General features: G+C 43.3%; 1 protein-coding gene across 10 annotated transcripts in view; it reads left to right on the forward strand.

Annotated features, from left to right (window-relative positions):
* Nucleotides 1-22486, forward strand: part of PHACTR3 (phosphatase and actin regulator 3) — a 197718-nt gene that overhangs the window by 150338 nt on the left and 24894 nt on the right. For all 10 annotated transcript variants that reach the window (XM_090020750.1, XM_090020746.1, XM_090020751.1 and 7 more), the window contains 2 exons: nucleotides 1796-2043; nucleotides 9329-9482. In XM_090020750.1, coding sequence (XP_089876876.1) covers nucleotides 1796-2043; nucleotides 9329-9482 — 402 coding nt within the window. The remainder of the gene's footprint in view (nucleotides 1-1795; nucleotides 2044-9328; nucleotides 9483-22486) is intronic.

Here is a 22486-nt window from a genome sequence, read left to right on the forward strand (position 1 = left end):
AAATAGAATATTTTTCTAATAAAAATTCCCTTCTTGCTGTTAAACATTCCATTCATTCAAGTTGACTGAATCCGCTCAGTTTTGTCCTTGCATTATTTGTTGCTGCTGCTAATCCAGGCAACAATCTCTAGTTAAAATGAAAGGTTCTGTTATCACTTTATAATAACTGAACTTGATAATACTGCAACAGGGAAACAGGGGATCAGATAGGTGAACTTGTTTGATAAAACACAGTCCACAGTAAAAAGTATCTTGTCCCTGAATCAGGATATCAGATGGAATAACATAGGCTAGTCCTGAGAAAAGAACTACATCCTTGCAGACCACACATCACTTTAGGCTGGTTCATCAGGAACAGAGATCAGAGGCCAGGTGTTCAAAACTGCATGTGCACAAAATGCACAGCTAATCTGCACACAAAACTGTCCAGGCTCTCGCATGCAAATCAAGCAATTTCTCCATCAGATAGACTGTTCTGATAATCAGGGATACAATTACCCAACTAGCCAATTTAATCAAATAACTATGCCTGAAAATTAGGAATCCAGTTTCTTGGACACATTTATTGAAAATTAGACCCCAGCAACTTCTCTGAGGTTGCCTGTGACTTTTGGAGCTGTACACAATGGTTAGAATTTCAGAAGATGGAGACAGGATGTGAATCTCTCTGCCCTGACTCAAGAATGCCTACTTCACCTAAGAAAATGAGTTATTTCAATACTGCATATCATATTTACACGTGACTAGAGAAAATTACCTGTTTCTCAATATTGAAACTGTTAAATATGAGCTACTTTATATCAGTTGACCACCATCTCTCACCTCCGTAATACCTTTCTGCCTCCAGCCTCCTACCTTCTGAACTTTTCCTGACTGTAGCTAGGCTGCTAATATATAGCTCCTCTGAATTATTCTTCAGCTGTGTTTTCCCTACTATTGCTTGTGTCCCAACTGTCTGTTGATGTTATCACTGTTAGCATCTACCAAAGAGATCATTTGCTCCCCAATATAGACTTGTATCTAGGTGCATGAGAAGGGAGAAGTAGCAAGCAGGAAGTCCTGAGTTCCAGTACTACCTCTGCCAGAGGTTCATTGTGTGACCTCAGGCAAGACACTTAACATCCCAGGTGCCTCAGTTCAGTCATTTGCAAAATTAATATAAAAATAATCTGTGAAAATGGAAGAGTGCTTTACCAGCATTAAGCAGTAGTATTTTAGTATGGGGTTTTTTTGGCCATATGTAAGCGTATACGGAATCTTACTTTCCAATAGGAAGGGTGGAATAGGAGTATTTTAGGTACTTCATCTATTTTTCATTATAAACCTTCTACTGCAGCAGTAGAGAAGAACAAAGATATAGTTTTGGATTTAAGTTGGTAACATTTCTCAATACTACAACAGGCTTTGTCACAGGGAATAGATTAATACAATACCCCTCCAGGCCCTGTTAAATCTTTATCAGAATAATGAAATAGCAGAACAGCGGTGTTTCATGCCATGCATGTTTTACATTAGAAGCACGTGCCGTGTTCTTTGAAAAAGGTCAGCATGTTACAGCATGCAGCGCTGTATCAAAGAAATGCATTAGTTATCACCCTTCTGTACCTTGTTCTTATGACAGAGACAGAGACAGTGTTAGCCATTCTCATCACAATCCTGGAAATCCAATTGCACGATGTCCCTTGCATGTTTCACTGCAGAGGACATGCTGCTTGTGCTCATATAATACTAGGTTTCTATTGTGACATTGAAACGATCTTGTCTGAAAACATGGTTGTGTACCTTCTATCCACAGCTTTCATGGAAGGGAGAGCAAAGGGTCTCCAAAAAAGAGGGTGGATGTCCGTCCATCCAGAACATCTAGCATTGAGTGCAACAAAGAAAAGGAGAATTCACTGAGCCACGGCAATGATCCAGAGAACAAGCGGAACTCAGTTAAAGAGTCGGATGAGAACAAAGAAAACATGATCATGAACTCAGAACTCAAGGACGACTCTGTATTTTATCAGGATGAAGAGGTTTTGAATGACTCCATTATTTCTGGTAGGGAAACTAAATTTGTTATCTTAATAAAAAACATTACCATGATCTACAGGAGTGGTCCACATACTTAGGCACGTGGTAGTGGTCTGGATTTCTCTGTTGTTACCTCATTTTTGCACAGATTCTGTTTCTAACTGAAGACAGCATATTGGGATGTCATTTAGAGATATACATATAATTTTAATCCATGTCACCCTTTCAGTTTTGCATGAATTGCTTTGTATCATCTCACCTGCCTGGCAGAGCTTGCATACATGATATCTCATTGTCAGAGCATTATCTGGTGCATACGTGCCAGTTTTGAAAGGACCCTTCTGGAGACAGCACCCCAGGATAGGAGTGTATGTGGCAAAAAGTGACAGAGCCAGCTTGGAGGGACATGCATCCATAATACAAGGTCTTAAAAACAAAGCCACCTCTCCTTTAACCACCTTTATTGGTTAAACTTTAACAACTCAGTGAATTTATTCCAACCTGCCTGCCTAATGGAGTCTGAATTACTTTGCTACAGCTCTGGTATGTTGGACCATATAAAGTTTTTGACACTAATGCACAAAAAAAGTCCTCTTGGGAAGTTTTGGGTGAGGTTACCCATTTCATCTAGAATTTACGAAGTTTATTTTCCAGGCCAGAATTCCTAGGGTTCTCTGATATGGAAGGATTCAAATTTCAATCAAGTTTTCATATATTGTCTCATGAGGACATAGATGGTTAGTTGGATGCCTAATTGACTATTTATTCAAATGCCCAGTTTTTAGAACTGATTGATAATGCAATAATTACATTGCCAATTGTCACTTAGTTATGGGTGAAATCTTTCAAACGTGTGTGTGTGTGTGTGCATGCGCGTGTATACACATATGTGCATCCAACTTTTTGAAATGCTGATTCCTAATAAATATTTCCCCAGTTCCATTGGATGACATGCCACAGGCTCATAGATCACAGTATGAGGAAGATTTTCCTGTCTTTCCATTCTTCATAATTACACCTCTTTCTTTCATTCTTTAGCAGTCAAATACATGATGGAATCAAAACCAAAAAGGTTTGTCAGGCTCATCTCTGTAACAGGTTAGCTTGAATTCAAGTGTCTCCAAACACTAGGGGTACTTGTACATGTGATGGGGGTTTAGGCCTTGCCACCTAAAATGAAATGGTGGACCCTGAACCTGGGGAAGGCCCCGGTCCTTCCCTCCATGATTGGGCCACCAGGGCAGGTTGCTAGAGGGCTGTGTGCTGCCCCAGCTCAGAGGCAGCACCCAGTCCGATCCAACCGTTTCCCGAGCCCACCTGCTGGAAGTCCACCGAGTGCTGCTCTCTGAGCAGGCTCAAGAAACAGTTGGATTGGGCTGGGTACTGCCACGAAGCTGGGGCAGCACCTGGCCCACTAGCAGCCTGCCCAGGCAGCCTCAGGGGGCACTGCCACTGTGGAGGGAAGGACCAGGGCCCCCCACAGCTAAGGGGCCGCTTGGACCACTGGGAGCTTGGGCCCCAGCCACAGGAGAGGTGGCAGGCTCTGCCAAAAAAAGGATTGGGCCCCTCACAACAAGGGGCCTGGTCCTTTTTTTCCTGCAGAGCCGGACTGCCTTCCCTGCAGCTAGGGGCCAAGCCAACAGGTACATCATTGCAGTTTGCAATGTTGCAAAATAAACTATATCCAGATGCAGTTTAGTTTGCAACAGTGCAAACTCATCAGAAACCCTGCACATTGGTGCACATGTAACGTGTGATGCTGTTAAGCCACATAAATGACATTTTCGTCACATGTATGTTGTGGCGACCATCACACGTACAAGCGCCTTAGGATGCTTTTCAAATTGTTGTAAGATCCAGACTTTGGCCTCTGATTTAGATGTACTTAAAATGCCTGGAGATCATCAGTCTGCAAACAGAGTTATAGCTAGGATGCCTGTCCTTTTTATTACAGAGTATGCATTACAAAACAGGCATGCACAAAATCACATAATTATATTCACTGAGCACAAATCTTGCTGTGTTTTGTGCGAGTACACATCTAAGTTCTAGTCATTGATTTTGAAGGAAGGTCGTGTGGTAGTTTCAACAGAATGGTTCATTCAACTACAGAAGTGGCATGTGAACCTCTAATCTCACATCACGACCCCTAATGGGAAGGCAACTCTGCAATCATGAGTTTATACCAGATCTGAATGAGACATTTATTGTTCCGAACACTGGGTGGCACTGTCTGCACTTGCATTAGCTGAAATCCACTTACATTTCAAAAGTATTTGCAAAATATACAGTAACTGCAAAGGTAAGAACAGAGTAATATCCTGAGGAATTCTGGTTTCCTCCTGGTTTAAGAAGTCTGAGTTGACTGGTAGATCAAAAAGAATCTATCTAACCATCTACCTGTATCCACATGCATCTAATCACCTCATCATCTTAGAATCACAGTACTGGAAGGGACCTCACAGGATGAATCTCCTCTGTGAGGTACAGCAGGGTTGTTATGCCCATTTTTCTGGATTAAGAACTGAGGCACAGAGAGGCTAAGTGCTTTGTTCAAGGTTGCACAGGATTCTGTGTAGCAGGTTAGGGAACTGTACTTAAATTGCTGCAATCTTATATTAAAACCCTAACCAACAAACCATTCTTTCTTTGATATGGGGACTGGAAAGAACCACCACAAATGTCATCAGATTGGCAAGTTTAAAAGATATAAGCAAAAGTCACTGATGCCTAGTGGGAAGATGTGCCAATGTCCTTTGTTACGTGATGGCAGAAGAGTCAAGTGACTCCAGAGATACAAGGGAGATAAAATGAGAGGATCAAAGATTAATTGAAGCCTTTAACTAGAACAAACTTCACCCTTGCACTGTGGTGATTCAAATAACATAGGACCTAGACACACATCACAGTTGTCAACTAGTATTGTAACTAGCTTGGTAAACTCCTGTCCCTTCCTTAGTACTATTAGGGCTCATGATGGAGTTTCAGGGTAGGGGATTGTATAATTTAAAAACTGAGAGGAGGGTAGGTTTAGAAAAGAACAAGTCACTTGGAGAAATTGCTCACTGGGTGCATCTCTACATACAATTAATGGGCCCAATTTTTTTTCACAAAACAACTGCACTCCCACATGCGTGAGAATGTGTCTGTCAGAAGCAAATTTGATCCTGATGGGAACAGTTCATTCCTGGACTGCTCCTGCCCTGCTCTGCCCCCCTGCAGCAGCCAGGAGGAGCTTGAGCTTCCTATGGGTGCTAACCCTAGCACTAGCAAGGGCATGGGGGCTGGTCCCTGTCTCCACATAGCTAGGGTGCAGCAGGCCTGGCTGCCCTGACAGCTCTTCCAACCATGTGACTGAGATGCAGCAGTCCCGCCTGTGGAACACCTCTTGCAGCCATGTGGGAAACAGTCCTAATCCCCATGTGGTAGGCAGATAACTGCTCCCCCTGCACCAGGGCTTAGCCAGGTAGCAGCAGGCCCCCTGCTGTTTGGCCTGACTGGGAGCAAATTGCTCCAGGTCAGCATCTACATGTGCACTACTTCACAGTAGCTAATGTGCTGTTAATCTAGTACCTGCATTTCCTGGTACTAGCAAACAGTTAATTTGCTGCGCAGTAAGTCCCATGTGTAGACAGGGATACTTTACTGCACATTAGATTAGTCTAATGTGTAGTAAAGTGTCTCATGTTTATGTGCCCAATGAGGAAGTGGGGCAGGATCAGATTTTGCAATTTCTAGGCATGTCTACATGTTCATCCATGTGTCATAATTATGGTGCATTAAGTTTAGTACCTGTAATCACAGGTACTAAACTTAATGTGCCATAATTGGCACTGCTGAGCATTAGCACCAGTGCATACTTTTTAAGTGCTGCCAATGTGCAGTAACCTGGTTCTACTGTGCGTTAACACGTTTTTTTCATGCTGTGGTAATGTGCAGTAGAATGAGTCTACTGCACCATTAACATCTCATGTAGATGCGCCCACTGAAATACACTCTAGATTCTGCTGGAACTGGGCTTCCTGAAGTGACGGTGCCCTACGTGGGAACTGCAGGTGTTAGCAAATGTTTCATGGATCCAATCTAGCTGTCTCACCTGGAGTAAAGACTACTGCTTAGTGAGTTAGACTGACTTGATCCTCAGTGACTGAATTTGGGATGCTCAGATGAAATGATTACATCATTTTTTTTATGCCAGTGTAATGCAAATTAAAATAGTGGCGGGATGACACAAACCCATAAACTGGGGTGGCTTCATCCAATCCAGAGGAGAATTACTTCTGAATTACACATACTGTCCCAGGTAGATACTGTAAGGCTTAGTAATGTTTGCAAAGACTCAGATGGAAGATTCTAGGGAAGAGTAGAGTATCAGTACAACTTGCTTGCAGGGAGTTTCCAGACTTCAACGAGAATTTTGGGTTGACTATACCTCCATAAAGTTCTAATTTTAGAGCACTGTCATTGTCTTGAATTCACTGAATGATCTTTGGCAAAAATCTTTTCTGCCTCAGATTCCCCAGTCTGTAACCTGGTGATAATACTATTAGCTTCTCTGTATAAAGTGAACTGAAATCAACAGGTAACTGGGTGCATCTACACAAGATGCTTACTGCACAGTAGCCTAATACAACTGTATAGTAGTGTGATGGTCAAAAACTGTGCGAATATGCTACTGCACAGTGTTATTAGGCTACTGCACAGTAAGCATCAGAAAAACCCATGTGTTGGTGCTACTGTGCAGTAGTGCAAGTTACTGTGCATTGTAATAGTACTCGATTAACCAAATATTAAACTTAATGCACAGTAACTAGGACATATTAATGAATGTGTAGATGTGCCCACTGAATAATAGCATAATCCTACAGATCACCTTTAAAGATAAAGCTGACATGAAATGGTAACAGACTCTCCAAGTCATGCCAACCTTCAAAGTGTCCCTATGAAAGACAGACATAATCTTATCTCAAATGAAAAATAAAATCCAGATTCAGTTTTCTTCAGAAATTAGATGGCTTTTTCTAAAAAAGCCTAAATGTTAATATAAATACATGGGAGCAATAGAGTCTCTTATTATTCCTATGGTGTATTATAAATTCATTGACAAGAACAAGTGGATATACTGATTTAGTTGGATTTCCTGTGTAGAGAGCTAGCAACCCACCTCCTGGGGTTTCTCTTCCTCTCAGACCTCCTCTTGCACTGATCTCTTGGGGTAGGACACTAACTATGCAGGCAAGGCATACGGGTGTGATGTATAACTGCCATGTGCTAAGGTTTACTCGTGCTATTGCTTAGTAGAGAAAGACTTTCAGAAAAGGCAAGCTCTACTAAAAGCACTGAACAGACTGACACATTTTGGGAGTAACTGCTTTTCTTCTAGTAACCTAGCCCCAAGGAAATCTGGTCTTGCCCTGCTGTGAATTTCATTCTACGTTTTGTTTCATCTGTTTAAAAAAAAAACCCCCAAACCTCCAAAGAACAAACCAAGCCAACTAACCAAACAAAAAACCAAACAAAGAATGCAGAGAAAATCAGGGGGTTTCCAGCCCACAAACTATTTAAAGTAGAGGCTTCTTACTCATGTTATAAGACAGTTTAATAAGCCAGGGGGGCACCTTTTTTCCCTGCTAAACTCATTGAAGTTTGTGGAATAATACCAAGGATGACTATGAGCCGAAAGTTTCACAGGGTTTCTATGTTAAGTATGAAAGTTTTGTCTCAAGTATTACTGAAGGACAGCACCAAATGGGATGGCAGTCAGTACAGTGACGTCAATAGTCAAACTCTCATAATCCTCAGTGGGAGCAGTTAGAACAACACTTAGTATTTATGAAAATCTTACCCCCAAATTCCTCTGCTCTTTACAGAATGGTGCAGGAGGTGCCTGCAAAAAAGTTTCCCCAAATACCTTCCCAGCTGCATTTTAAAACCCCGCTTTGAAGGGAGCATTTAGGGGCAAGATGAGTGTTCATTCTGCAAGGTTTATTCATTCCTTGGCTTCTTTGCCCAGGCTGCTGACAGGGGTACCGGTGCAATTTTTATGCATCACAGAGCTGGTTCTATCATGTCAGGAGGTCACCCCTCAGTCCCTGTCAGGCAAGCTAGATTTGAGTTGGTGGTGGCAACCTTCGATCCTCCTGGATAGTGGTGTATGCATGAGGGCCACCCAGACCGTCAATGCATATGCCTGGGCAGGAATTTTTTGGAGGAGTGGAGGCTGCCCAGACCTTCCATCCTCCCTTTAGGCCACTGAGACAGACTCTGAAGACCAGACCGAGTCCAGGTGTTTGATGCCTCCATGGCTATAGTTAAATAAGTGTCTGGGAATTGAACCCAGGTCTCCTGCATGGTAGATGGAGTCTACCACTGCATCACAGAGGACTCCAGATTTGAGTTGGTAACCCTGAGGGAAAGCATCTGTATCCCAGTTACTCCTGTTTCTCTGAGCTTTCTAGTCCTTCTACAGATGAAGCATTAACTGCTCTCAGCAGCATAAGGATGGGGAGGCAGAGTGGTGATGTGTGGCACATGAGCCCTGCCTAAGGGGGAGGAAGGGGAGGAAAGAAGATGCCAGAAGGGATGGGGATCTACCTCACCCTCCTGTCCCTTCCTCTGCCTGTGCTTTCCTGCTCCAGCTCCTGAAGCAAGCTGTGGTGGCATAAGAGCATGTGGCAGTGAGCACAGGACACTTGGAGAACTGTAGTTCTGTAGAGTGGCAGCAGAGATCACAGCTGCTCCGTGGAGATGTTGCTGCCAAGACCTGGAGGTTTTTTGCCTGCTTGACATGGGCATCTGTGGCTGAAAAAAAAAGTGGTGATATCTCCCCTCAGCAGCAGGGAACTTCAACAGCTGCTCCAGTGCTCTGCTCACTGCCAGGGACTCTGGAGCCAAAAGGTACAGCAGGGCGAAAGGGGAAGGAGGACTGCAAGGGAAACAGTTCTAGCCAGTTCCACCTCTGACTGCTCCAGGTTGCAGGCTTTGTTGTGGGACATGAGGAGCCCCACGGAACTGATGAGGGGCGTAAGCCTTTGACGCTCGATGAATGCTTGGAAGCTCATCTCAACAGAAGTACATTTCAACACACTGCCCTGATCTGTAGCGGATGAAATGGAAAAACAATTCTGCCGTATTTCCAAATGGACCATTGTTCGCTGCTCTCGTCAGTCAACTCAGGCCTAACTCTGCCCACAGACATATACACGGCTGCAGTCAAACCTTGGAGGTGGATCCTCCAGGGTTTTTCACTTCTGATCTGTGGAAGACTCCAAACTGCCCCTTTGACATGTTTGTATTTCAATGCTTGTCCCAGGTACCTTGCCAAGAAAATGCAAGAAAGAGCTGCTGGCAGTCAAGCTACGAAACAGGCCGAGCAAGCAGGAGCTGGAGGACAGGAATATTTTCCCAAGGCGGACAGATGAGGAGCGACAGGAGATCCGGCAGCAAATTGAAATGAAACTCTCAAAGTAAGTCCCTTTGACAGAGAGGAGAGGCAGATCTTAGAGTAAAATCTCTTCTATGCCTTGTCTTGCAGGACACGTATACTCCCCCAAGCCCATTTCCCATGGCAAATCATGCATGCAAAGGGCACCAGCAGCAGCAGATTTGAGCCTTAGCTTCAGGGCTTTCCTGGGCTTTTGATCTCTGAGTTCACATATTCTGTACCTTACACCAGTCACTCCAAAGACTTGTTAACTTCTCCCTGAGTCAGGATCTCCCTGCCTAAGAGAAAATTTCACTCATAGAGTTAGATTCTGCCCTTGCATGTCTGCCTGCAATACTTACTGAAGTCACTGGGATTTTTACCTCTTTCCAAGTGGGGCATGCACTTCGTAAGAACTGATATAGCCACCAAACTTTGCAGCCTTGTCTATACTGATGCTTGTCCTCAGCTGGAGCCACCAGCATAGCTGCAAACCCCATTCCAGATAGAGAGAGCTGCACCATGCCCTGCCAGGGCTAAACTCAGTGTCTAGCAAGGATGTGAATCTACAGGGCTTTCATCATCTGGGTTTATAGATGGGCAGCTACCCAGATGGCTGAAATCTGGGATAAGTGCAAATGTGAGACCCTGTTTTCTTTAGGTAACTGGCTTAGCAAAAACACTTCATTGGGCCAAGAGAGCAACATGGTGTAAGGGAAATCACTGCTCTAGCTATGTTGCCTGAATTTTCCAGAAACAGCTAGCTTCAAATTGCCATGCTTTTTAAAACCGCTAAATATGGATAATCTGCAAACATGAATATTTTAGTTGAGACAAAGTGGATTGTTAAATAATCCGTGCTGCTCCCTCCCACGCTGAATAGCAAGCATTGTCTGACTGCCAAAGAGGTTGGAAGCAAATTGAGAGTTTAACAGAAGTTCATTTTATTAAATATTAATTGTCTGAATCTGCTTTGAAGGAATAATTTGCCATGATCCAGGCCAGAGCAAAGCCAGCTCTCTTTGCTTGTGCATTTAATTTACTTTTGTTTTAGGGGGCTGGAATTGAGATGCAGGTTAATGGAACACAGTACAATTCCTAATGGATAGGAGCCTACATCACAGTGCATATCATTCAAACCCCTTCTTGTGAAGCTTCCATGTGGGGTCCTGAGCTAATGAAAGGGCAGATGCATTTTAGGCAGGTAAATACCTAAGGTGCAACTTGGATGAGATGCTGGTCTTAATGTTAGTTCCTTGTGAAAAGTTACCATGGGATCTTTAACAGGAGGTGAGAAGCCCTAATTTAGTTACCCAAAACACAGAAAAGCATCTTTGCAAAGCCAAGCCATTATCAAGTGTTTGATAATGAATCAACAACCCTTTTCTCTGCTGAAGCACCTCTTGGCTCCTTGGAGGTTTCTCCATCTAACTTTTGGCTCTATCTGACCTCACTTAACTTGTGAGAGCTGTTAGAATCACAGCACAAAGTGGTAGAGCTATGGCTATGGGCCATTTTCCTCTCTGTTTAGGTTGCTTTATAGTGGAAAAGGAAAATTATGCTTAAGAGACATGCTTGAAATCCAAGTCAGCAGAAAGAATTAAGACCTAAGTTACTATGTCTATAGGAGAAGGATGGTCTATAACAGAAGGAGCACAATAGCTAGTCATGACTGGAAGCTGCAGAAGGCAAGGCTTAGAGTCATAGAAAGGTGGGGCTGGAAGGGGCCTCAGGAGGTCACATTTAGTCCAACCCCCTGCTCAAAGCAGGACCAGCCCCAACTAGCCAGGTCTTAAACGCCTCCAAGGATGGAGATTCCACAACCACAATAACATCTCCACAACTATCCTCTAGTTATTAATTCGGCAGATAATACCTACGGATAGCTAAAAGCCATTTTCATTCACTGTGACAGAAGACATGCTTTCAGTTACCTCCTCCATCTTCCCAGAACTCAGCAGGTTGAGTGCATCTCATGGAACAGAAGGTGCAGAGATAGCTAGAATAGCCCACAATGCAAAACAGATTGGAACCAATCCCCCGCATCATCTCTGAGCACAAATGAGCATTGGCACAGTGTGGCTCTTTTCTCCTCCACTTGGGTAGATTATGATCATGCAAACAAACTCAATTGACAGATACATCCTGGGAAAATATTGGCTTGATAAAAAGCAAGCACATGTTAAAGAAATACAGAAATTAGCACCAGGCAAAGCAGTGTCCTAGAGAGATGCTTAGGGAGATGCTGTTTGAATTTATGACTAGAGCTTTCAAGAGAGGAAAAAAAAGAAGCCTGACTTCCCCAGAGAACTCATGTCAGCTTTTACACCAAATTCAGCGCTTGCTTTCTTTGACAGGGCTCTGTAAATCTAGGTGTGGATACTTATATAGTGCAACACCAGATTGATATTTTCCAAGTTCCTTAAATCCATTAGTCTCAATTATGGCTTTATGCTTAAATCCCAGATAGGCTCTGCAAATACCAAGCATGATGAGTGAAGTGTATAATGGTATAACTTACTACTAAGTGCTCAGATTTAAAAATGATCCAAGGAGCTTTGGATCTAGCAGCTAATTTTGATGGAAATTGCTATTCTCTGTAAGATTTCACCACTATCTTTGTGGATGCTAGTACATTGCAGTGACTACTTCATTGGTAGCATTGTGAGAAAAATGTTTAGTAGAGACCTCAAGCCCCAGTCCATGCTCTGATTCCACATTTGTCTGATAACAAACTAAGAGCTTACCATAGCCCTGCAAGATGAGTGGTGACTCCTTGCTTGATAGCCATCTGTAATTCCCATGGAGACTTGTCAGTGGACAGGCAGCTGTGTCCCAGATTCAATCCACACAGCTGTCTCTGAAGAGTATGTAGGACTCCACAGATATCTACCAAAATGCCTCATGACGTCGGTAAACAACTAATTTTACAAGAAGTGAAGTTCTGTATCCTAAAAAGGAGAGATGCATTTCTTTAAAAAAAAGAGCCTAAAATACTGACATTAGAGTTGGTCAAAAAAGGCAAAACTTAAGAACAAATGAACACATTTTTATATCAAACAAATATATAGTGAGGGAGTTGACTGTGCTGATGAATGCTCAGGCAGTGAGAGCTACAGCATCTCTTTTCCTTACTTTCCTCATTAAACACTCCATGTTGAATCTGGGGGTCAAAATCTGCCTTTTTTACTGGTGTAAGCCCACTGACTTCCACTGGTATAAAAATCAATAGGTTGTCATTGAGAAGTGAAGACAGGGTATGCTTGCTTTAAGAGATGTGCATTGTCGTTTCTACCTCTCTGCTTCTAGTCAAATATGTCAGCCACCTGTTGTCATGGAAACATATCTCCCCCCTGCTATCATGTCTCTGAGATGTCAGTATTCCAATTTCCCCTAGATTTCCTCTTTCAGTAGGACTCTCTCCCACTAATGCATCCATTTCCAATGCCCCAGGCCAGATGTACCCTGGTAACATCCTATTCTGTGCTAGACAACTGAAGTTCTGATGCTCCAAGCTCTTGATAGTCCCCATTTCCCTTTATTATGTTTTCTGAGTACAGATAATGTGTCCACAGTGCAACTCAATGAATTGAGCTATTTGTGTCAAAAGGTAAGAAGACATTTGCAAGTCACGCAAATAACTGCTTTCTGTATTATGGACTTTGTTTCTTCTTCAAGGGAAAGCTGGAACTTGGAGGAGTAAAACAGGCATTAGAATGAGGAGCAATGCAGAAAAGTTTGTTTAATTAGATTTGGAACAATAATAAGAATGATTATTTCAAAAGTTAATATTTGAATACCTTGGTGACGCTTACTTGCACAGTATGCCTTATATTGCTACAGCCCAAGACACTCCATTATTACTTAATGTTTCCATGAAAACATGAGTTCCTAGAACAGATTATAATTTTGCAATTTTCACATCATCTTCTGTTTCACTCTCTCGGGCACAAGTAGACACGATTCACTAAGCAATATTCAGGAGAGAGATGTAGAGATAGGAACTCCAATAAGCGATACATGCACTATTAGGATTTGGACAGGAGAGACAAGTGCCCGGACAGTCCTGTGTATCAGCATCTCCGCGCTTCAAAACAGCAGCGGAGTGCTTTATGTAAAGCTTGTTGAATGAGATTTAGATAAAGCACCCCTGCCACCTTTTAAGTGCAGGACACTGATCCAGGAGATGCTGGAGTGCAGTAATTACTATGTTCCAGCAGACTTGATTAATCAGCTTTTGGGGTTTTTTTTTACAAAATTACAGCATGTAATTACAGTGCGCTGGAGTAGCTCCCTGCTCGTATATAGGCGTCCATAAGCTCTGAAGGCAGGATCTTTACACATAAATGGTTCTGTAGTTTCAGGTCCTGGAAACATATCTCAGAGTGGGGTTTCACAGAATATTGCTTACTTCTCATCCAGGGGTGAGAGTGCTAATGTAACAGATTGCATCCCTGAGGCACAGACTGGTTTGTATCACTGAATCACGTAGGGTGGAACAATATTTATGGCACTGCAATATTCCAAAATTGCCAAGCAAGGAACAACTAGTAATTTAAAGGCGTGAGCTGCTACAGTGCAGTTCAATGCAATCACAGACATGCAGAGAGATTTATACAGCGCTATTGTCATGCAACTTTGGAAGTAAATCACAGTGCAAATCAGGCTTGGAGTGGATGCTTCATCTAACCTCACCCTGTACTCTCCGAGTGGCTCGGGTGCAGCAGTGGAGCTGGGCAAGAGGAAACGTTCTCATGTGTCCCAAACAAATTATGCTTATGTGCAAAACAAAAGCTGTGACTGCTTTTCAGAAACTGCATGCACCAGTGGTTTCTTCTTGTGAGTGCCTCACCCTAACACTGCCCAGCACAAAGTCATTGGCCCTGCACGATGAACTCTTTGTGAAACATGATCTCTCTCATCCCTGTCAGGTTTTTACAGCTCTATTCTATTCAGTTCTAATAGGTTTTCTCTGTCGCCTGGGAGGAATTAATTAATATCACAAAATAATTGTGAGATCCCATGGCATTGGACAGAACCTCCCCACTACCAGCTGGCTATTCTATTTCCAGTAAAGTTACATCCATCTGGGATGCAAAGTGGTGGGGACTCCACCATCAGCACTCCTGCTTCTCTCTGTGGGAGATATCAATTGTACTAATCTGACAGGTGCGGTCCTGAAAGGGTTGCAGTCTCTGGGGCTCAGGAAAAGTTTTTTTTGGGGGGTCTGAACTAGCAAGGCCCTGCTGCAGGACAGCTCTGAAATACATGCTTACAGTTAGAAATCTACTCCGAACGTTTCCCTGGAGATGCTTCCCCAAATTGGATCTTCTGTGTAGAGCAGCCCAGGCTCAGCTTGATATTAATGAGCATTTTGATGAAACTCCAGTCAGGTTCGAGAGTGTGATCCTGACAAAAGCATTTGGATGGGTGGCTCCCCCGCCTACACAGGCTCCATACCATCAAGCTGGCATTTCAACCCAGCTGGGAACATTTAAACCTAGCTCCACTGCAGAGATGGAGAGGGCAGAATAGGCACAAGTAGGAAGAGCTGCTGCTGTGGCTAATTAACTCTGTGTAGCAGGACAAACAGTGTCTTTATTTGGTATAAGTCATCTTCAGGTAAATGTGTCGCCGTTACTAAAAATGATCAGGCGAAGCAGCGTGGGTGTCTGTGCATGTCCCTGCCTGTGTGATCATGTGGCAGGAGCTATATATAGAGCTGGAGACCGAAGGGGCTCGTGTGGAGTCAAGAGTCTCTCTGTCTTGCCGTTTAGCACTGAATCAGAGATCGTGGGTGAGGGGGCACCGACTCTCACAGATACAATGTTTATTGCTGTGGCTATATTTATTGCATGAGGTTTTGCTCATGTGCTGTATTTTATTAATGGTGCCTGGAGTGCTTTTTGGAGGCTGGTGCTTGATAAAAAGCCTTTATCATTATTGTTGTTTTCTTTTTCCTTTTTTATGGTGAGAGATTCAGCCTGACAGGCATCAGGGTCCAGGAAAGCAAACAAAGGCCGAGATTTTCAAAGCTCCCCTGAAGGATTTGGAAGTCTGGCTCCCATAAATTTTAATGTTTTGTTCTTCACTCTCCTTTGCATCCTCTGCCGGGGGGTGGGGGTGGGGTGCAGAATCCCTCTCAAGAAGAAAGCAGTAAAAAATGCATGTCTGATTCCTCAGGGGACGGACCCATTCTCCCACCTCACTGCATTATCTCACCAGAACAGAGGGGGAATGGCATTAGAAATCTGCACTTCGGCCACTGTTGCAATTCTGGATGAATGAAAGTCTCTCTCTGTGAGGACTGTGTCCATTCTGTAACTCTGCAAACCTTTCACTCCCTTACCATTTGTATTTGCTGTAGTAAAAGATGTGACTAGACATAGTTTGAAAGCATTTTAACAGAGGACCCAAAAAAAAAAAATGTGCACATAAATCCATTCATCCTGGAAACAGATACACAGCAATTTGGGGGCATCATCATTCAATTAGCTACTTTGAAAACACATCCCCTTGTGCTATAATTCATGAAACCCAGTCGCTATCAGGAGCATCAGTTCTCACAAGTAATCAGGTTTACCCTCAAACATAAGATACACCTATAATGAAAATATGTACATGTCTGGGAGAGTACAAAAAAGGTGCTCACAAACTGGGGCAATGATTCCAAATCCATGATTAATTGAGCCCAAAGTGCAGTTAGCCCTTGTCAGTGTGGGGTGGAGGCATTTTAATTAAAGCACACAGAACATCTTATGCATCAGCATCCCCGTGCTTCAAAATGGTGGTGGCAGGGTTCAAATTACACTGGCTCTTGGGGAGTCAGGGTTGAGGGTGGCAGCAGTGGTAAGAAGCTGTAAGGCAGTCTGGGTGCAGGCTCTGAATGGCTGCAGCAAGAAGTACCCAGCAGTGATAAGGGAGGGGGGCTGCTTTTCCCATGTACTAAACAGCAGTTTCTGCCTAGCTGTCATGGGGCTTTTGTCTCTTATGCGGGGGGCTCATACCCCCCTGTAACTCAAATCCTGAGTGGCAGGGGTGCTTTATCTACAGCTTGTTCAATAAAGCCTTAGATAAAGCACCCCCACCACCATTTTGAAGCATGGGGATACCAATACATGAGCACAGGAGGCTGTCGGAGCATGGTAATTACCGTGCTCCATTATTTGAGCACATTGGAGCAGCCTCCCTCTATGTGTATAGGCACCTCCCAAGACTAAATACAGCCCATACCATGATGTGTGTAAATTGTACCGTTTTCTACTTGTATGTGCAGTTAACAGGTCAGTCATGCCTTCTGTTTGTGGTTTTACTCAAACCTGATGAAGCTACAATGTGATCCTACACAGAAGAGGATTAAATCCAGTGTACCTTGCTGTTCTGTAGTAGGGTCTGCCAGTCTTCAGAGCAGTCTGCCTATTCAGAGGAAGAGTGCTCCCAAGAGGCAGATCCTACTCCTCGTAATGTCTTCTAACTAGACTAGACTATATTCTTTCAGTGCAAATCATCCTTTAGCAGATAACAATCCCCTGCAGCATCGAGTATTCAGTGGTCCCTCTAGTTATAGGTAATCTGCAAGTAGCATTTCTTGCATGCCTCTCTAATGAACTGTGCTTCACACATAATTAATTAATTTTAAAAACACACTTGCAGGTCTAGGTGAGAGAGGGAATTCCTTTACCTCTGTGCTAATGATGCAGTTTCTGGCTGAGACATTAGCCTCAACTCAAATTCTTCCTAAAGGCACCAGTCTACAGAAGGTTGCAGCCATTTTAACGCATGGGAAGTGAGGCTAGCTTTCCCTTGTGAATGCCATCTTGCTACAAGTTGAGAGCAAGTTGCCAGTGCCTTTCTTTAGGATGTGCCTGCAGCTATAAAGGCTTAGAGAAATAGGTGCAGCATGTACCTGTGGTACTAAAACATAAGGTTTCCTCACAAGAAAATGTCATTGGAGGGTGAAACAGCCCGCCTTATAAAAATGGGACGGGGATGCAGGAGACTAGAGGGTTTTTCAAGTGGGGAAATGCAGTTTGATGTGCAGCAGCATTCCCCTGCACTGGCTCCAGCACCTGGCATTCACAGTCACCTTTGTTTTCCCGGTAGGTGTAGCCCAGCTGGGGGTTGGGAATCATATAGGTACACAGAAAGGGAAGGGAAGATGCAATAGGATGTATTCACATATAAAGGAACATCCAGAAGGCTCCTTTGGTGACAAGGAGCCCACTGCTATAATGGGTCTTTCTGGCCTTAGGTAAAATGGTGTCCCAGGCAAATTTTTATTTCCCTCCAGCTCAAGTTAGCAGTGCTGCTGCAGGCAGAAGCAGGCAGGCAGGGGCATGGGGCACAATTTAGCAGGGAGGTAAAGTGGCATGATATGCCTGGCAGGCACCTCTGCTGCTGTGCAGAAGCAAGGAGAGTGGACTAGAGCAGGCACCACCCCAGGTGGTGACCTGGCTCCTCCTGAGCAGAGGCTAGAGGTGGGGGCAGGCTGGGCTGGGCTGGGCACTGCTCCTCCTGCCTGCAGTGGGGGAAGAGCATGGCTCTGAGCACTGGCTGCTTACACATGTGTATGCATGAGTGTGTGTGTTTGGTGCTCCCTGACCACATTGCCCTAGACAGTTGCCCATGGTGCCCACCTGTAAGGCCACCTGTGTTGAGCAGGATTGCAAAGGTATCATTTAAAACAATGGAGCAGAGCTCAGAATACCATAAATGATTGCAGTGGAGGCTTACACATATAAAGAAAATAGCTAATCCAAACCTCATTGGATAGAGAAGAATTATTAGAGGGAAAAGGTGTTTTTTGGGGTTTTTTTTGCCACATTACCTGCTTCTAGCAGTTGGTGTATTTAGGGAATACTTCAATGGACCTGAGCCTAATTCCTGGTGAAATCAATGGGCATTAAACACCTAAAGCTCTTTGAGGCTCTGGGCCTTAGACTTTGTTTTGTTGTAAGGCTGTCTGTCACTTTAAACATGCAGAAAACTAGTAGAATTTTGTAGTAGTATCCAGTGAAACAGGTCAGAGTATTTCATGTCTTTAGAGCAGCTTTGGAGACACAGAACAAGTAATTACCGCAAGAAAAAAATTAATTTGCGAAGCCTAATTGATAAGAAATGGAGTACACTGAACTGGTTATTACAAGTGGTCTAGTCGTGATCTTAAAATGCTGATTTGAACAAATTGCTGCAGCATTTCCAAGTTATACACAACTGCAACAGGCCAGATTTTAGACCTTTACACCCTATCATGAGAAGTCACTGCCACACACAATCCCCCTGAAGTCTCTAGAGCAATTTGAGAGAGTCACTGCTCAACAGTTTCACACCCATGGCCGATTTACTAACACAACCAGGCTTTTTTCAGAGCTTTTCTGTTATGCCAGTTTAATTGCCACCGGTTTTAAAATCAATATAATTAAATTGGGCAGACCTCTGGGTAAACATTCTTAATTTGATGGGCAAAAGATCAATTTAAGCAATATTGATATAAGCCTGGGTTACATTGGCTCAAGTGTATCCAATTTCAGGGCACCAATTGAACTAAGTCAATTTAAAACCACGTGCTTCTGTGTGTGTGTGTGCACTAGCAATTGCTGAGAAATAATTAAGCTATATGAGTTTGTTTTACTTATTAGATTTGTACTGTGGTCCTTAGGTGGGAGAAAGGGAAGAAAATGGAGCCATCAACCTTGCTTACTGAGCTGTTTTCTTGCCATGTACAAATATAACATCACATGGCATGGCAGAAGGGCAGGGCACCAGTGCAGGAGTGTCTTATGAATGAGTTATAAGGCTTTGCCCCATTCAACAGCATCACTTACATCTTTACCTGCAGAATTTGGCGTTTCCTTGGTGGTCACCCTGCCACCAAGGTGATCTCATCGTGCAAGATCCCATGGGATCACAGACAAATGCTGTTTAACTTCCAACCACCGAAAAGTCAGTTCCTCCCATCTCCTCCTCCCTTGGCTTAGATCACAACCCTGGCCAGGAATCTCATTCAGGTTTGGAGACAGGATTTTGATTCCCCTCAGGAATCAGAAACCTGGGCTTAAAGCAGCAAAACTGGGTCAATCCAAAAAACACAGTTTCTACCAAATTGAAATTATCTAAGGGAGGCTGGGGAATAAAAGATGAAGAGAACAAATATTTTGGCAGGGAAACGGAGAGAAAGACGGGTCGGATGATATGAGAGGGTGATTGCCATTAGTAGAACAATATTTAATAAATATTTGTTTGGCTTGCAAATTACGTAATGCAGTTCTTGCTAAATCTGCTTTATTTTACTACCTTTGCCAAGCTATCAAGTTGTAATGGGTATAATCATGGCTTCTTTTCCCCCCTTCAAAGAAGCTTAACACAGGCTATACCACGTGTCCTCGTTCTACATAGATTCATTCTTTTGTATTACTATGAAATCGCCTTACTGCTCAGTGGCTGTTGACCTGTCTTTATATTCAAAAGACCATATCCCAGAAGAGTGATTGGTTTTTGCCTTTGCATGCTGTTTGTCAAAAAATGACACCCCTCTGGCCCCCTCCCCCCCATATATAAATATACTGTGACAGATTTGACCAGTGAAATTGAAAAAGAGAAGTAATCCTGGAATATAGTTGGGATGCACCTGTTTTAAACAGCAGCTGGGTGGGTTAGTGTAACTCATGCCATGTAAAAATAAGTCTGTAATGGTTTAATTTTAAGAAAGACAGTTATAGTCAGAATATACTGTGGAACTGCAGAGAGAGGAGAAAGAGACACAGGGTTGGAAGCCCTCAGTGCAAAAATCCAAGCTTTCTGGGTGATTGTATCCAGGCAACCAGAAAATATAACCACTTGAAGAATTAGCATGCTGGTGGAACCCAAGTCTTAAACTCCATCAAATGAGGTTCATCCAGTCGAGCTGGATTGATACGATGTGAAGAGGTGGTATTTGCCTTGAGTCCTTAACCAGAAAGAAGACAGTTAGTATGGCAAGATGCAAACTGCAAAAGGAAAACTGTTTTTTTTAGTTTTAGACCTAGTATCAAAGCCATACTCTGATACTGCTCACAGATCATCAGCTATTCTAGCTTGCTTGGTATGGTTTTATCAGTTAAAAATAATCTATTTAGAATTTCATACTTGATCAGTTTTATAGAAAAAACTGAACACAAATTTCAGTGTGCTGTATCCAAATGACAAGTCTGTGCTTGTATTGCAAAAATAAAGCTAATGTGAGAAGAGTCTGTTTGCAACTGCCTGACTGTGGACTGGTTATACTACAGCACTATTATTATTATTACAGATCTCTATCACAAAAAATGACCTCCATCCTTCCAAATGTTATCTATTACAGAAGAGGGCAGTTATTCTCTTTCCAAAGAAAACTTAAAAGTACTGTTATTGCTGGGGAAAAAGACCGTGTGTGTGTGTGTGTGTGTGAGATTTAGTGGGAAAACAAAGATTTTGGCAGCTTCTTTACAACATAGAGCAGAACATGATGGAGACTGAGATAGTTGGACGCAACTAGGAAGTTTAGTGCATGCTCAGGGTCAGAACTAGAGCTTGACTTCTAAGTTCTATTCCCAGATTAACAGTGACACACTTGCTTATCTGCTCCTACTTCTACTCATGTCCCTGGGATGTGTGATGACTCAATCCCCTAACCCTAATGGAGCAGGCTGTGGAGGGCAGTTGGTATACTGTGGTGAGACAGATGCATTAGGAGAGACATGATCAAGGGAGAATAATGGCTGTAAGGTTAGGTCAACTCTTTCTTACTTCATTCTGGGAATTTAGGGGAAGGAGCGTATGTCCCTGCAGACATGTCTGCTCCTGAGCTCCATTTGAGCATTGGTCCATACAGCACTTGCCTAGGTGACAAGATTCTTTGTGAGCAGCATCCTCCTCAAATGTTTGGGCAATAGCTGGTCACAGCCTGATTGATTATGTTTGTTAAAGGTCCCCCCTTTATTGAGTGGACACTAGTGCAGCACTGGGGTTTGTTCTCACTTATCAGTGACTCACAGAACAAGAACCCTAACACAGGACCATGTTATACAGGCTGCCTCTTGCTGCAGCAGGTCATGGAAAGAGAGACTTATACAGAAAGGACCTATTCCTGCTTTCTCTAGTTTTGGTGAAAAACTGCTTCAGGTACCTTTCACTGCTCTCCTTACATCCCCGCTGTCTTTTCTCCTTTGTATTCCAGCAGTGGTCTTGAATACTGATAGGAAGACTCCATTCAGCCAGGCAGTCCTGTCACAGGACATTTCTTTGTGTACCAAAGAGTTGTGGCCAGATCCTCAATTAAGGTAGTCAGATTAGTCTGGCTGACTTCAGCAGAACTGTCAGTTTACACCAGCTGAGGATACGGCCCCTGACCTTTTCTGGGAACTGGCTGGACCGGAGTGCGTTCAGGTCCATTTAAGGTTTCCAAGCACAATAGATATTTTTCAACACAGGTACATCTGTATTTGTAATGCCGTAGATGCTGAAAAGGAGAGGCCTTCTTGGTGATGTTGATCTTCAAGCCAGTCCACAGTGGATATGTCAGTTATTCAAAGTGGCACAAAGGTTGGCCAGAGGGGTAGTTAAATTTTTTGATGAAAATTTGATGAATCCAACCTGAGCGCGGATGTGTTACTTTTGAAGTTCAGCTGAACTTGACTGTGCTGTTCCCAAGGTCAGGTCTGACCTGTAACAAAATGTGTTTTACTGCTTGGCAGACTGCACTTCAAATAATAGCAAAGGCAGCTTAAATGATGCACTTCCACAAATGAACCCAAGACAAATGTACAAACAGGTTTGTATGAAAGTCTCTAGCCTTGAAAACATAAGCAGGTGTGGCTCTCAGCGGCATGACTGTCGATCCAGAGCATCTCTAATGAAATCAATGGCCTGGATTCTTAATTATACTAATGTACCTTGACACTGTACTGGGTTTGAAAATGGCTTCAACGGAGGCTTACCCTTACTTTAAAGCTACTCTGAAGTAATACAAAATGGGTCTTAGTCTGAATTAGAAGGAGTCCAATTACTCAGTACTAGCTATTACTTTTTGGG

This window comes from Crocodylus siamensis, chromosome 10 (assembly GCF_052110815.1).
Source record: "Crocodylus siamensis isolate JL-2025a chromosome 10, ASM5211081v1, whole genome shotgun sequence".
Classification (NCBI taxonomy): domain Eukaryota; kingdom Metazoa; phylum Chordata; order Crocodylia; family Crocodylidae; genus Crocodylus; species Crocodylus siamensis.